This window comes from Suricata suricatta, chromosome 4 (assembly GCF_006229205.1).
Source record: "Suricata suricatta isolate VVHF042 chromosome 4, meerkat_22Aug2017_6uvM2_HiC, whole genome shotgun sequence".
Taxonomy (NCBI): domain Eukaryota; kingdom Metazoa; phylum Chordata; class Mammalia; order Carnivora; family Herpestidae; genus Suricata; species Suricata suricatta.
In genome coordinates, this window is record NC_043703.1 from 3,529,318 (window position 1) to 3,545,321 (window position 16,004).

Genomic DNA, 16,004 nt, shown 5'->3' on the forward strand with positions numbered 1-16,004 from the left:
CTGCGTGGTGACAGAAAAGATCTCAGGGAGGCACCTGACTCGATGGTCACGTTGCTTCAGGAGCAACTTCCTGGCTCCAGTGGCGGTACGGGGGGTCGCACGGTGAATGCCTTGGTTGGTAAGAAGCGCACAGGGCATGTGCGCAAGGCTGACGGGGCACCACGCCAGCAAATCATTTGAAAGTGACTGGAAAAAAAGTTCTTTGTGCTATTTATCTGCAAATTTTCCATGTCTGAAGCTATTTAAAATAATAAGGAGAATAGTTTTTTAAAGTAGAATAAGTGATCTACAGCTATAAGAAATAACTGGATAAATCTCACAAACATGATGCTGGGTGGAATTTATCAGACACAGAGAGAACTCTCAACGATAAAGTATAAAAACAGCTAAAACTAATCTACGCTGTTAGGAAGTGTCGTGCCCTTGGCAAGCCACAGTGATTGCGGAGGACTGAGAGTGGGGTTTCTGGAGTGCCAGGAATGTTCTGGATCTGAGGGCTTATGAAAATTTATCCCGCTGGACACTCACAAATCCATGAGTACTGTATCTCAATAAAAACTCCAAAAACCCAAAATCTGTAAATACTCTGGTTCTGGTGTAGAGACCAGAGAAAGAGATCAGTGGAACAGACTAAAGAAGTCAGCCCAAGCCCACACATGGGTGGGGCTCTGGGGCTGCAAAGGGGCTGTTTCATGAATCAGTCGTAATGGATAGTGTTTACAAAACTGATTGTTATTAAAGGAAACAAACACTAATTCCTAGCTCATGCCGTATGTAAACATGAATTCCAGATGCATTTAAGTCCCAAATATAAACAGCAAAGCATAAAACATTTACACAAGGAAAGAGAATAATACTGTCATGACTTGGGAATAAGTAAATATGGTTCCCACGTACAGTTATAATGGGAAGGGGGACTTAATATCACAACAGCACATTGGACAGTTGCTTTCCTACCACAAACGTCAAACATACAGTAATGATGCTAACAGTCAAAGACAGGAAGTCAAGCTGTGCACACAATCCATACATTATCCGTGTCTCATAAATGACTCCTACAAATAAATACCTACAAAGAAAAACTGGAAATAAAACAGAAATTTGGACAAAGAATATAAACAGAAGAGAATAACTAATAAATATGAGAGAAGACTAGAAACTCTGGTAACCAAGGAAATCCCATTTCAAACAATACGGTAACACAATCCATACATTATCCGTGTCTCATAAATGACTCCTACAAATAAATACCTACAAAGAAAAACTGGAAATAAAACAGAAATTTGGACAAAGAATATAAACAGAAGAGAATAACTAATAAATATGAGAGAAGACTAGAAACTCTGGTAACCAAGGAAATCCCATTTCAAACAATACGGTAACAGATATAACATACTGGCAAATTTATCAATGGCATAGTAGTAATAATAATAATAATAATAATAATAATAATAATAATAATGGGGTGCCTAAGTGCCTCAGTCGGTTAAGTGTCCAGCTCTTGATTTTGGCTCAGGTCATGATCTCTCAGTTGTGAATTCGAGCGCTGCATCAGGCTCTGTGCTGACACCTAGCGGAGTCTGCTTGGAACTCAGTCTCCTTCTCTCCTCTCTGCACCTCCAGTTTGTGTGTGCACACTCCCCCCCACCCCAAAATAAATAAGTGAACATTAAAAACAATAACCATCATCATAACAGTAATAATGGCTTACACTTGGTACCTGCTTGCTGCTGTTCTAAGCACTTCAAACTTACTCATCGAAGTCTCATAGAAATCTGCAGCTGGGGTATGAGAATGCTCTCTCTTTTCACAGGTGAGGAAATTGAAGCAAAGAAGCTAGTGACTGGTCCAAGGTCACATTGCTAATTAGTGGTGGAGCCTGGATTCAAAAGGAAGTTTTCTCCAGCACTAGAATAATGCATCTGTAATCCTGAGGGTTGTTCTCACTAACTGGAGCAGTGAGTTAGCAACTGTCGGGCCGCCAAGTTTTCTGTCTGCCTCAGGCAAGGATTATCACTCCGCAGAGTGAGCCAGTAAACAAGATTTGCATCTGGAGGCTGGAGATTGCCATTTCCTGGTCAAAATAACTTTGGCGACTGTCTTGCTGAGCTAGACGTGAGTGGCCAAGGCACACAAAACATCAAAACCGTATTCAGTGTTAGTTCTCCATCCCCCAAGATTGCTGAGGCAAAGTCAGGGCGCTTCTTTGATATGCATTCGACTCTGTAGCCTGCCTAGGTCAGCTTGCCTTGTTTTCCCCCTGAAGACTATATAAAGATCAGTTCTTTGAATAAACGCTCTCTTTCGCCTGATCCGGAGAACCGTGAGTTCTGTCTTTACTCTCTGCGTCTCCCTCTCCTGCCCCCTTTTTCTCTCCCTCCCTCAGGAGAAGGACCCGCGACAATTCTCAGCCCTGCCCTTTGGGGCAGAAGAAACAGGTACCACTGAGAGCCTGGGACAAACGGCCCAGGCCACTGGGTTACAATTGGTGCCTCAACGCAGGGCTCAGTAAAGTAACCCGCCAGCCGGTTACTATGAGCAACAACTTCTAAACTTAAGAATGTAGGCTTGGGGCACCTGGGGGGGCTCAGTCGGTTAAGCGTCTGGCTTCGGCTCAGGTCATGATCTCATGGTTCGTGGGTTCGAGCCCCACGTCGGGCTCTGTGCTGACAGCTCAGAGCCTGGAGCCTGCTTCCGATTCTGTGTCTCCTTCTCCCTCTGCCCCTCCCCCTCTCATGCTCTGTCTCTCTCTGTATCAAAAATAAAAATAAAAAACATAAAAAACATTTTAAAGAAGGTAGGCTTGACCACATCTCTCTCTGAAGAAACTCTCAAACATTAGCAAAAAAGCACGCACAAAACAGTTCTTAGCACTCTTTGTAAGAGCAGAAAACATGGCAAGAATTAAAACTTGGTGTAGGGTTTAATGGATGACTAGAACTGTGTTTTAATATGATAAAATACTATGGGGCATTCAGAATAAATTATCTAGAGCTAAAACTATCAATATAAAATATTTTTGAAAGCACAGTTACTAATAAAGACCTTTTGGTCCTGGTAAACAGATATGTTAATATGTCCTCTGAGTGAATTAAAATAAAAAATAATGGCGCATGCAGCTTTTTTTTATTGCTTATGCACAGTAGTCCCAATCTTATCCACGAGGGATACGTCCTAGGACCCCCACGGGGAGCCCTAAACCACAGAGTACTGAACTCCACATACACTTTTCTTCCTGTACGTACAGAACCATGATAAAGTTTAATTCATAAATTAGGCCCAGTAAGAGATTTCCAACAATAACTACGAATGAAATGGAACACTTATAACAACATACTATAGTAAAAGTTGGCGGGCGTCTGGGCGGCTCAGTCAGTTAAGCATCTAACTTCGGCTCAGGTCATGATCTTGCAGTTCATGGGTTCGAGCCCCGCGTCGGGCTCTGTGCTGACAGTTCTGAGCTTGGAGCTGCTTCGGATTCTGCGTCTCCCTCTCTGCCCCTCTCTTACTCTTGATCGCTCTCTTTCTCTCTCTCTCTCTCTCAAAATAAGTAGACATTTAAAAATTTAAAAAAACATTAAAAAAAATAAAAATGTTTTAAATAAATAAATAAAAGTTGTATGAGAATGGTCCCTCTCTCAAACTAATTTCTTGTCTTACACTCACGCATCTTCTCGTGATGCTGAGAGGTGATCAAGCGCCCGCGGGATGGGATGAAGTGCAGTGATGTCCCGTCAGGCTACTGGTGACTTTCTGATGCTGCCTGAGAAGGAAGACCAGTCCCAGGCTGGCTGTGGGTAAATGAGACCGTGGAAAGTGAACGCTCAGGCAAGAGCGCTGACTGTATATGAGTGTGCATATGAGTTTCAGGAAAGTGCTGAATGAAATGCTGTGCTCTTACCACATCTTTGTAGCTGCATCCCAACTCCAAGAGAGCATTTGAACAAATACAACTTCTTTATTTAAAATAGTTTTCAAAGTTTTGTATTTTTAATTATCCCAGAATTTAAAATGGATATCAAAAAGTAATTAATGATAGTGGTGTACACATTTTAACTCATAAACCAGCCAGCGAGTTTTAGCCTAGCTTTATTTTCTTGTCGGACAAATCTGTGTTCTTTCTGAACGCTTGCACTAACGCTATTTCACATCCCAAGTCCAACATGGGCCTAATCAAACATTAGCAGATTGCTTTTAAACTCAATCTGTAAAATCTTGCTGAGAATTTCATTAAATGTTATAAACAAGACAAGACAGAAGAGAGCCAGAAGCATATATGACTCCTACACCATTTCTTCACACTTCTTAGAGTTATGTCTTCTATGTAGCCTAAGTTTTACTGACATTAGATGTGTAATGGATCTTGGGTACCTACGTTTTTTCATGATAAGCAAACTAAGAACCTTTCTCAAAGATCTCTTTTCTTATAAGCCTTCTCCTTTTCATTAGTGTTAGAGTGTTAGAGTTTATATTGTAGAACATTCCACTGCAACCACATACTTAGCTTGATGCGGATTCTACGCTTTATGCACAAGGTCAGTACAAAATAATAATGTTAACATAATAGCGCATTTAATTGAGATAATAATTAACTCTAATTATTACTATCGAAGTTTGAAGATTTTCACTTACGCAGTTCTAGTTTTCTAACAAGACATGTGACCTCTAGAGTGGTCATTGGCTTTATCATCTTCATTATTACTACGCTTGCGTCCTCGTGCAGCCCAGCAAATACCGTCAGCATCAGCCCTTCTTTCCTGCAGGCCTTCTCTCTCCACTTCACCTCATTCTCTCCCCACCTGCATCCTCTGGAAACCAGAGGACTCTGCTCAGCGGAAATTTTAGGTGCCCTGTTGTAGCTCGTGGGTGGGGTGGCATCACGTAAGCCTCATTCCTGGGTACCTCCCTGTGCTGGACTCTCTGGTTCTAATGAATAAGGTCTTTCTTTTTTAATGAATCACCTCCCTCTCCCTTTCCACCATGCATGACCCCTTTCAGTAAACTGCTGGGAGACTGCAGAATCCTATCCTGCTGGAATTTCTGAAGCCAACTGTACGGTCCCACAGATGATGAGGGGGCCAGGCACAGGCCCCCCAACTGTCTGGGCCTCATAACCTATGGAGCCTCGCTGACATCAACAATGTGCTTGCATGGGCTGCTGGCTTCACATTATAGCACAAACATGTCACTCTACCCGCCTGAGTGAACTACCTATTCATTATCTGTGTAACTATATATAGATGACGTATTCTGAAAAAAAAGCTTGTTTTTCAAAGGAGCACAAATAATAATAATAATAATAATAAATAATAATAATAATAAAATTGCCTCTGGGCTCAGCATTTGTATGAAAAGTCTGTCATGCATTTGCTCTGGGGTTATGTGATCTGGATTTAAATTCTGTCCCTATCACCACGATAGGCTTTAGAAAATTTGCCGAATCTACTTAAGCCTTGTTTTTTTTTCCCACCTCCAAAGTGGAAATAATAATTCTTAGACTGATTGCATTGCCTTTTGTGATTGAATGTGATGATGTGTGTGAAGATTCTCGCAGCAGGCCTGCCTGTGATGAGCCCTAGACCACGCCGGTCTCTTTGCAGCTCCAACCGCCCAGAGGCAAGGAGCTCCTCAGAGCCTCCAAGCTACGCGCCAGACTCGAACATGCAAGGGCGATCCTAGGAGACCAACAATAAACGGAATCTGAGAACTAATGAAGCCAGGCATCCCATAATGCCACTTTACTCAGAGGGACTGCTCAATCTCCCTGCCAGTAGCAGCTGAAACGACAACGGGGACAGTCATTTCTCTCCCCGAGTGCAGGCAAAACCATAACCCTGAGAGATGACCTGCAGGTATGTTATCTGGAATGGGGTGAGCACTTTGGACTTGGAGACTTCCAGGTGATACGCCTTCGGTTTACGAATCCCCGGTAAAGGCAGTGGTGAGAAGCACCTGAGAAAAGTCTGATGGGGATGTTTGATGGGCAACTGCGTGTCTACTGCTCAGGTCGGTTCTCTCAGAACGTCCACTCGCTCGGTGGTTTCCACGATGATACAGACACCAGGCTGTCCATCCTTTCTGACTACTACCTAGACAGCGTGTTAGACCGGGCTCTTTAGTGACCGCCGTCTGTCTTGTCACTGCTGTCGCCCCATCCCTCCTCCCTCCTCTGCCTCCTCCCTCTTTAACTCCTCTCCTTCTCCACTGCTTTCCATTATTTGTCTACCTCATTCTTTTTAAAAAAATGTTTATCTTTTTGAGAGACAGTACATAAGCAGGGGAGGGGCAGAGAGAGAGAGAAAGACAGAATCCCAAGCAGGTTCCGTGGTGGCACAGAGCTTGTCATGGGGCTCAAACTCACAAACTATGAGATCGTAACCTGAGCCAAAATCAAGAGTTGGATGCTTAACTGACTGAGCCACCCAGGTGCCCCTCTGCCTCGTTCTTAAATGTTCTGTGAACCTTAGAAATCTTACAAAATGAAATACTTAGGTGAATTATTCCCAATCTTGCATCAAAGGTAGAATCTCAACATTATTTTAATTTAGCCTCCAAAAACTTCACCTATCACTTGAATATGGTTTTTCCTCATAAATTTTTCTTTTCTTTCCTTTTATTTTTGTTATACAGTCTCCTAGACTCACAAGTTAAAAACCTGTGTCTTCAACAGACGCCCTTCTCTTTATTTGTTCCTCAAGCTTTTTATCAGTGCATATTTTACCTAAATATATCTATTTTCCTCTTACTTTCTATGCCAGGGTCTGTTGAAAATGATGGATATAAAGGATAATGCATATAAGTTATATGTTGCATTCACCATTTTAAGTTTTAATGAGCTGTTCATGCAAAAATCTTAATACATCATATTTTGTCCCCACAATTAGAATATGGTTTTTCATGTGTCTCTCCATTCTCTATTAACGTGTATTTCTGAGATAACTGAAAACCCAACGTATCTGAAGCTGTAAAACTGCCATACTGTGAACACCTTAAAAACAAACCACAAAATCACAGGTTTGTTTCAGTTGAGCTAGAACATATATTATAACATGATAATTCATACCTATAACATGATAGGCCATACTGAAATAATTTATTATGTTAAATTTTCCCTAATACTTATACTTTGACCTCTAGCTCTATAAAAGCATTTAAATAAAAGATATATATGTATATATTTTACTCAATTATTTAATTTTTAAAAAATTTTAAATGTTTTTTATTTATTTTTGAGAGACAGAGAGAGACAGCATGAGCAGGGGAGGGTCAGAGAGAGAGGAGTCACAGAATCTGAAGCAGCTCCAGGCTGTGAGCTGTCAGCACAGAGCCCGACACGGGGCTCCAACCCACGAACCGTGAGATCATGACCTGAGCCAAAGCTGAACACTCAACTGACTGAGCTACCCAGGCGCCCTTTTATTCAATTATTTAAAACTAACTTTTGTCTCACCAGAAGATTCTTACTGAGTCAAAAATCAAATGGAAAAACCACAAATATAAGCCAGGAACAACATACAAAGAGTCAGCTTTAAAGAGCAGGGGTTTTCTCTCTCTCTCTTTCTCTCTCTCAAATTGAATAATAATGAACTTGTGAAATATCGATGATGAAGAATTCTGTAAAGCTGTGTTTAAAGCCAAATAAAAGGCCCCCAATACTTATTTATAAAAGGCAGAAAATTCAAAATATAATGATATTACTTAAAACAACTATCAAATTAAACTCCAAGAACTTAGAAAGAAGGAGACAACAAAAATAAAAAGCAGAAATCAATTGTATAGAAAATATACAATAGAAAAAAAATTAAAAGTCAAGAGATGGTTTTCTTGAAAAAGATTAATAAAATCAATAAATTCCTAGCAAATGGATTTTAAAAAGTCAGAGAAGGCCCAACTGAACAACATATGGAATGAAAATAAATCCCTCAAGTTCTACACACATTGAAAAAAATAGGATCATGAATAATTATATGTGCAATCCTTTTGAAGATTAAATATAATGAAAAACAAAATTATTAAAAACTGACGTCAAAAGAAATAAAAACACGAGTAGTCCAAATGTCTATCTAATAGTCGCAGGTCGGGTTAACTTTACTTCTCTGGCAGAACTCTTGATTCCTCTTGTCTTGGTCTCTCGTGAGTCCTACACTCAGAGTGCCCAGGGCCAAGGCTGGGATTGGACCCAGCGGACAAAGGACAGGAGGCAAAATACAGTGATTTCAAAGCAACAGTGGAAGGGACTTTGGTGAGAAGGGTGGGGGGTGGAGTAGTTAGGGTGCACTCTTTTCCGCAGAAGGAATTTCTGTTAGAATTCTTCAGGGATTCCACGGGAGCTTCAAGAAGGGGATGTCTCTCTGCCTTCCCCTCTCCCTCTCCCTCTTCTTCAACCTCCCTCCTGCTACCCCCCTCCAACATCTCTGAGCATGTCCCTATTTCAGGAACTAGTGTCTCCTCCCCAATCCTCTTTGTCATGTTCCTGCTCCCTGTGAGGCATTCTGCTTTAACTGGAACCAGCCTTGTGCAAAAAAAAGAGAGAGAGAGAGAGGGAGAGAGAGCTTGCATGATATTTTTGCTCTCTCACTACTCAAAATCATACCGTGTTTGTGTTTTCAGTTGCCTGGAATAATTTTCCAAAAGCAATTGCTCTTTTAATTTTCAAAGTCTCATAATTAAAAGTGGAAGAAATGTACCGGTGCGGTATCACCCTTCTTACTCTCGCTGTTTTAACGTCACAGGGCTTTGCTGGAAAAGGTCATGATGTTAGAGTAAATACTTTACACCGACTGACCTTGAATTAGCTGGGTAGGGATGGAAAACAGAGTAACGTATTACTTAATTTTAGAAGTCTGTCTGGTGACTACAATGAGAGGACAATTATACATTATTAAGTGCAAAGGAATCTTTGGATAAAAATAACGTTCCTTTCCGTTTTTGTCTCAGAACAAATTAAAGTCGCTATTATGCAAATATTCAATTTGGAATTTTGAGAAGTTTCTGACTTCACTTATTGTTTCCGGGTTTCTTCGTAATTGATCATGTGCTATGGAGAGCCACGCCTGCTGAGTGTCGCTCTACAGTACTCAATGATATTTTACACTTTATACTCACCGTGGTGGAATAAATTGGAAGCTCTTTGAAAGGGTTAACAAGCAAGAGGATGTCTCCAATAAAAGTCTGTTAAAAGGAAATGAAATAAGCAATCAGGGGATTATAAAAATAGAACTCTTAAAATGAAAAATTATAGAATTTTAAAATCATTCTGCAAAATACAGAGAATACATAAAAGCCATATTTTAACATTTTGTGAATTGTATGCAGAGTTTATAAATAAAGAAATGGAAAAATACATTTCAAAGTAGGCTTGTTCCACTGAACACATAACAAATCAAATGACTGGATTCTAAGAATTTCTTTCTTTAAGGGGTTTCGTGAGAATCGGACTGAATAAAAAATATAAAATTAAAACACCTGGCAAAATATGCTGAAGGTAATAACGAAATGAGTTCTACGCTGCTCCAGAAGGATAAGAAGATGCATAATACGAAGTTAAAGTAAAAAAAGCAAATATAAATACTCTTGTGATTAAAACAAGACAAGTAATGAGATATAAAGGCACAAAGAACAGATGGAATAAATATAAATCATTAATAATATGATAGATTTAAACCCCAAAACAGTAATTAGACCAAATGCAAAGCTACTAAATACTATTAAACGGCAAGATTATGAACTGGATTAAAGTACTTTAAATATATAGATTAAGAAAATTAGGAAGTAAAAAGATAAAACAAGACACCCCTGCAAACAATAACGTAACAAAAATGTGATTTAGCAATACTCAATTCATGAAAAAATAAATAAAAATGATGAAAAGAGACATTTCGCAATGGTAACATGTTGAATCAATCAGGAAGACGGCCATTTAAAATTTCTATGAGACTAAAATTTAGCACAAAATGTACGAGGCAAAAGCAGCTGTAAGGAGAAAAATTCATCACAGAAGTGGAGATTTTTAAGAATATTTTTAATAACTCATGGAATTAGCAGACAAAATGTTGAAATAATTACCAACTGGATTAACTGATTTATACACAACACGGTTTCAAACAATTGCAGAATATACGTTCTTTGAAATTGAATACAGACCAGTTCCCTTACATTTAAAGGACCTGAGTCACATAGAGTGTGATTCTGATCATGATAGAAGTAAGACAGAAGTTAACAAATGATATCTAGAAAATCACAAAATGTCTGGGAATTGTACAATGCACCTAAAAATAACCTATGAGCCTAAAAAGGAGCTACAATGCAAATAGGAAAATATTTTGGTTATATTATAATTTGTGAGATGCAACTGAAGGTATATTTAGTACAGAAACGATTACAACATTTATAATGTTAAAAGTGAAGAAAGGCTGGTAATTAATGATCTAAATATCCTTTTCAAGGAGCTCATTAGACTACATCAAATTATACAGAAATAAATAATCAGTGCAACAGCAGAAATTAAAAAAATAGAAAACAAAAGTCAGAAAGTGGCCTTTTGAACAATGTGACAAAACGGTGAGTACCCTAAGGAAACAAGAGAAAATGCACAAACTACTAATATCCGAAATATGACATTACTACAGACAGTGTAGGCATGCAAACAGATGAAGAGATACAGAAATCATACTTTAGCCACAGTGTCTGGATATTTAGATAATGTGGATAACACCCACCATCTTACCAAAATGAGCACAATAAGGTCTAGAACATCTCACCACTTTATTTTTCTGAAAAAGAAGTTCTGAAAAAGAAGTTTCTCGGTCTAAAAAACCTTTCCACCAAGAAAACTTGAACTTCACTGGTGAATTCTTCCCAACATCAATCAATGAACAAAATAAACAAAAGTCACACAGATTACTCCAGAAAATAACAGAAGAGAGAACACCATCACATTTTAAGAGGCTGCATAAACTTGGTATTACACACTTACCCAGCATATTCAAACAAAGGAAATCTATAGGGTGCTCTCTTTCATTAAGTACATGCAAGAATCCTGAACAAAATATTGACAAATTAAACCCAGTAATACATTCAACAGATAATCTGTTTCAACCAAGTAGGCTTTATTCCAGTAATGCAAGGTCAGCTTCATGATAAAAAGTCAACTCTTATAATTTATAGTACTAAAGAGTAGAGGTGCCTGGGTGGTCAGTCGGGTGGGCAGCTGACTTCAGCTCAGGTCATGATCCCGCAGTCTGTGAGTTTGAGTCCTGCGTCAGGCTCTGTGCTGACAGCTCAGAGCCCAGAGTCTGCTTCAGATCCTGTGTCTCCCTCTCTCTCTGCCCCTCTCCTGCTTGCTCTCTGTCTTTCTTTCTCTGTCTCTCTCTCTCAAAAATAATAAACATTAAAAAAATTTATAATACTAAAGACTAAAGGATAAAAGCGATATGACCATCTCAATAAATGTCATAAAACATTTAATAGCATTCGATGCCCAATTCTGACTAAAAATAATAACTTGAAAAGTATTAATATAAGGAATTTAATCTAATAACATTTCACTAGACCTATGATAGGGCCACTGCAAACCACATACAAGAGAACATTGAAAGCTTTTCCCTGGGATCCCCAAAACGAGGTAGGAATGCCTATTATCGCCACTTCCAGTCATGTCTATTAGGAGTGCCGTCGCATGAAATAAAATAAGAAAACAAAGTAAGGAAGCTACAAAATTTAGAAGAGAAAAATAAAAGCCGTTATCTACATCCTAGTTGACAATATGTGCCAAAAACCCCAAAGAATCTCCATACAAATTCATGTTTACATATGAATTTAGCAAGATTGGTGGGTAAAACATGAATTTTACAATTGAATTATAGCTCCATGTTTGTCATAAACAATAAGAAAATTAAATTGCTTGTTAATTTCAATAAGAAAATAATGTTTATTATAGCACTGAAACTTGAAATATGCCCAGAAACAGATATAACACAAAGGGTTCAGACTTTGGCACTAAAATATTTTAAATTTTCCAGAGAAATAAAACACAGCCAAAGGAGGGATATTAACCTTCCATGATATATAAAAGTCTCCCATGTATTAAGATTTATTATATTGCTATAGGGATTAAGATCTTTCAGTACTGGTTTAGACACAAATGGACCCATCCATACAACAGAAGATGGATTCTCAGGATAGACCCACTCCCCACAGTCATCTTGTGACAGTGGGGAAACACTGCTCTGGACCCTCCTCTCGTACCACTGTGAAATCACTTCTACCCTAGTAACATACCTTAAATGTTAAAGTTAAAACAATCAAACTGAAAGAAAAAATACAGGAAAATAGCCCAACCCAAAGTTTATGACAAAAGGCCAAATTTTCTTAAGTGGGACTCAAACAACACTAAATGTAAAGAATTCTGTAAGAATTGCAAACTTCTATTCTACACACCTATTCTATAGACCTTTCAAAGATGGTGGAAGCTGCCAACTAGGAGAAAATGCTTGCAACATGTATATCTATCAAGGAAAGAATATCCTGAGTATATAAAAATCCCTACGTATTGATTAGAAAAAGTAACACAACCCATTTATTGTTAAGCATCGATATAAGTGAACGGCCACGTCCTGAGCCGAAATGGCCAACTGAGCAACACACATCTACTGGTCACCGTCATCAGGGAGCGGGAAGATGTGAGCTCACACCACAGTGAGATAACACACACCTGCCAAGATGACTGGAATCTGTAAAGACTAACAGCACCACAGATAAGACTGATTTCCTTGTTGGGGGGAGGGTGTGGAATCCCGAACTGTGTGGTGGGTAAGCTCCCAGGAAAAGCGTTTGGGTGTCTACAAGGTTGAGCATCCAGTGCTGGGTTAATGCCCTGTGAACAAAGCTCCATGTGGCCCCCACAGAAACACGTACTTATATTCACGTGTTGCCGAAAAAGGCATTAAGATGGCTTCTACCGGTCTGATCCACCTAAGCCACATAATTGTAACGATATAATTCAACAACCAAAAGGTGGAGACCACACAAGGGTTCCTCAACCATAGAGTAAATAAATAAATTGGGATATGTTCATACAGAAGCTTATTTTACAGAAAATGGGTAGCTGTCGCTGCAGGTAACAAGACTGCTCCTCAGAAACATAACAGTGAGTGAAAGTTGACGGACACAGAGGATAACACACTGGATGATTCCTTTTACAGAAAGTAGGAAAAAAAATACAAAATGAACTGTCACTATATATGCCAAAATCTTTTTTTTTTAATGTTTACGTACTCTTAGAGAGAGAGAGAGCATTAGGAGAAGAGGAGAAGGGGCAGAGAGAGAGGAGATGCAGAGTCCTAAGCAGGCTCCAGGTTCTGAGCCATCACACAGAGCCTGACGTGGGGACTGGTGAGATCATGACCTGAGCTGAAGTCAGACACTGAACCAACAGAGCCCCCCAGGAGCCCCGAATAGGCCAAAACCTTTTTAATGATGAGGGTGAACTGGGGAGGGTGCCGCTCGTAGCCCATTTCTTTTTGAAGCTGCTGGTTACTTGAGCACGTTCACTACCTGAAAATTCACGATGCCTGACACTCCTCACGAGTCGTGCACTCTTCTCTCTACAGGCTGCGATGCAACCCAACAAGGACTGAAAAGCAGGCTTGTTACAGCCACAAACAGGAGAAAAGGGAAATGACTGGCCCAAAGGGGAACCTTTGTAGTGAAGTATCTGAAAATTTCTCAGAAAAGTGAAGAAAAAGAGTGGATCGAAGGGGAATTAACAAATGAGCGAGGGGAGGAAAGATGAGGAACTTGAAAATAAAAGCAAAATGCTTCTAAGTTGCATTTTCCTATTGAGATGTAATTTTACTTTGGTCTGATTATTGAAGGAATTTGAGACTGTCTTTGCAAATATATTTTGTGATAAACAAAAAAAATTGTTCAGAAAAAAATTGCTCAGAAAACTGTGATCTGAATGTTAATGATAGATTCCTAGAGTATGAACTTGTATAAACTTATGCCATATTCTCAAGAGGTTATGTTGATGAAAGGGAACATTGTAAATGCTTTTTTTTTTTTAATTTAGAAATCTACAGATTTCCTTTACTTCACCTTTTAAAATATCACTCTTTTTTAAGAGAAAGAATGAGAGCAGGGGGCAGGGGCAGAGGAAAAAGAGAAGAGGGTATCTTAAGCAGGCTCCAGCCCCAGCACAGAGCCCGACAGGGACTTGATCCCATGACCTTAGGATCATAATCTGAGCTGAAATCAAGAGTCGGATGCTCAACCTACTGAGCCACCTAGGTGTCCCTCACTTTTTTTTTTTAACTAGCTCACTTCTGGGGCACGTGGGTGGCTCCGTTGGTTAAGTCTCCAACTTCCGGCTCAGGTCATGATCTAACGATTTATGAGTTCAAGCCTTACGTCGGGCTCTGTGCTGACAGCTCAGAGCCTGGAGCCTGCTTCAGATTCTGTGTCTCCCTCTCTCTCTGCCCCTGCCCTGCCCATGCTCTGTCTCTATCTCAAAAATAAATAAAACATTAAAAAAGAAAAAAATAGTTCACCTCTGTTAAATGTTCACAAGGGTCTATAATAGATCGAGTGAAATGAAACGGAAGGACATGGTAGGTTTGCATACGGAGTGTGAGGCTTCAGATACAGGCTAGGGGGCAGTGTCAGCCTGGGGAAAATGAGTCTGTCTACAGAATTTCAGAAGTCCTCCAAGCGAAAGAGACTTCAACTTCTGACACGAGCTAGCCTCTGGCACTGCTCCTATGAAGAAGACCTGCCAAAAGCCACCAGGTGGCCTGGAGGGGATGTTCAGTTCGTCGGTGGCTCCAGAGAGCTGGGCCACTCACCTGGCTACCCAGCTGTTACAGGAGCCTATGCTTCTTTTGTGGGGTTCTTTCATTATGAGTCTTGAGTCCTACCAGTGTGTTTGTAAAGAGAAGAGAATATTGCTTCCATGTTTATCTGCCACCCCAAAACAAATCTGATTGCATTTTCTATTCTCTCTGTTCTGGTTGACAGTAATTATTCAAAGAATGAAATGCCTTTATTCTTTGCATTTCCTAGCAAGTGAACACCTCATCTCCTGCAGCTAGTTTTGTTTGACGGTGTGGGTATGTCCTACTGCTCTGCACTGTATGGAACCCTCCCAATCTGACACCCAAATGGGATGCTATACACTTAGGTAAAAGAGTCACTTATGCTCGCTCCTGGCTTTTGGCAAAGGAAAGAAAGAAAGGAAGAAAGGTAGAAAGGAAGAAAGGAAGAAAGGAAGAAAGAAAGAAAGAAAGAAAGAAAGAAAGAAAGAAAGAAAGAGAAAGAAAGAAAAGAAGGAAGGGCGGAAGGAAAGAAAAGAAAAGAAAAAGGAAAAGAAAGGAATAGGAAAAGAAAAAAAGACAGGGCAAGAAAGAAAATAAAGAAAAATCTACAGACTGTTCTGAAAGATCACCTTTTATAACACACCAGACTACAGCAGAAAGAGATGAAATTCCTGGTTAAATGATCAATCCTGCTGAAGCGCTCTATGGGCTCTGATGGGCCGGTGGTAGCCGATGGGCTGGCTCTGACGGAGTCCATTCTGAGAATATTATGAAAGGAAGGACGCTGAGGTTTGGGTGAAAATCCGATTTGGGACATGGAAGAGAAACTAGTACCAACCCGCTATCCAGGCACTTTGGGGTGAAGTTGGAGGAAGAGTAAAATCGGCAGGGAGTGGTGGCCTGTAGGAGTTTGGGCGGGGGGGGGGGGGGGTCACATGACCAACTCTGCCGACAACATCCCCTGAAACCGGTGGCTCTGTACGTGTGGGAAGGAACACTGCGATTTCCAGTTCATCGTGGACGGACACTTTTGTAAAATGCAATAAAAATGAAATCCTGTAAACTCGGCGCTGGAAGACAAAGACACACAAAGCTCGGGTTCTTTTTAGATTCAACAGGCGGAAATGCAACCATCAAATTGTTATAAGAGCTTCTAAATGCCTACTCTCCCTGCAGAACAGAAATAAAAAG

The 16,004-nt window shown here is 40.0% G+C and overlaps 1 protein-coding gene across 1 annotated transcript in view; it reads right to left on the reverse strand.

The window, feature by feature from the left end:
- Positions 1–16,004, reverse strand: part of MYO16 (myosin XVI) — a 465,799-nt gene that overhangs the window by 279,794 nt on the left and 170,001 nt on the right. The window contains exon 12 of the mRNA XM_029938403.1: positions 9,106–9,171. Within this exon, the coding sequence (XP_029794263.1) occupies positions 9,106–9,171 (66 nt within the window). The remainder of the gene's footprint in view (positions 1–9,105; positions 9,172–16,004) is intronic.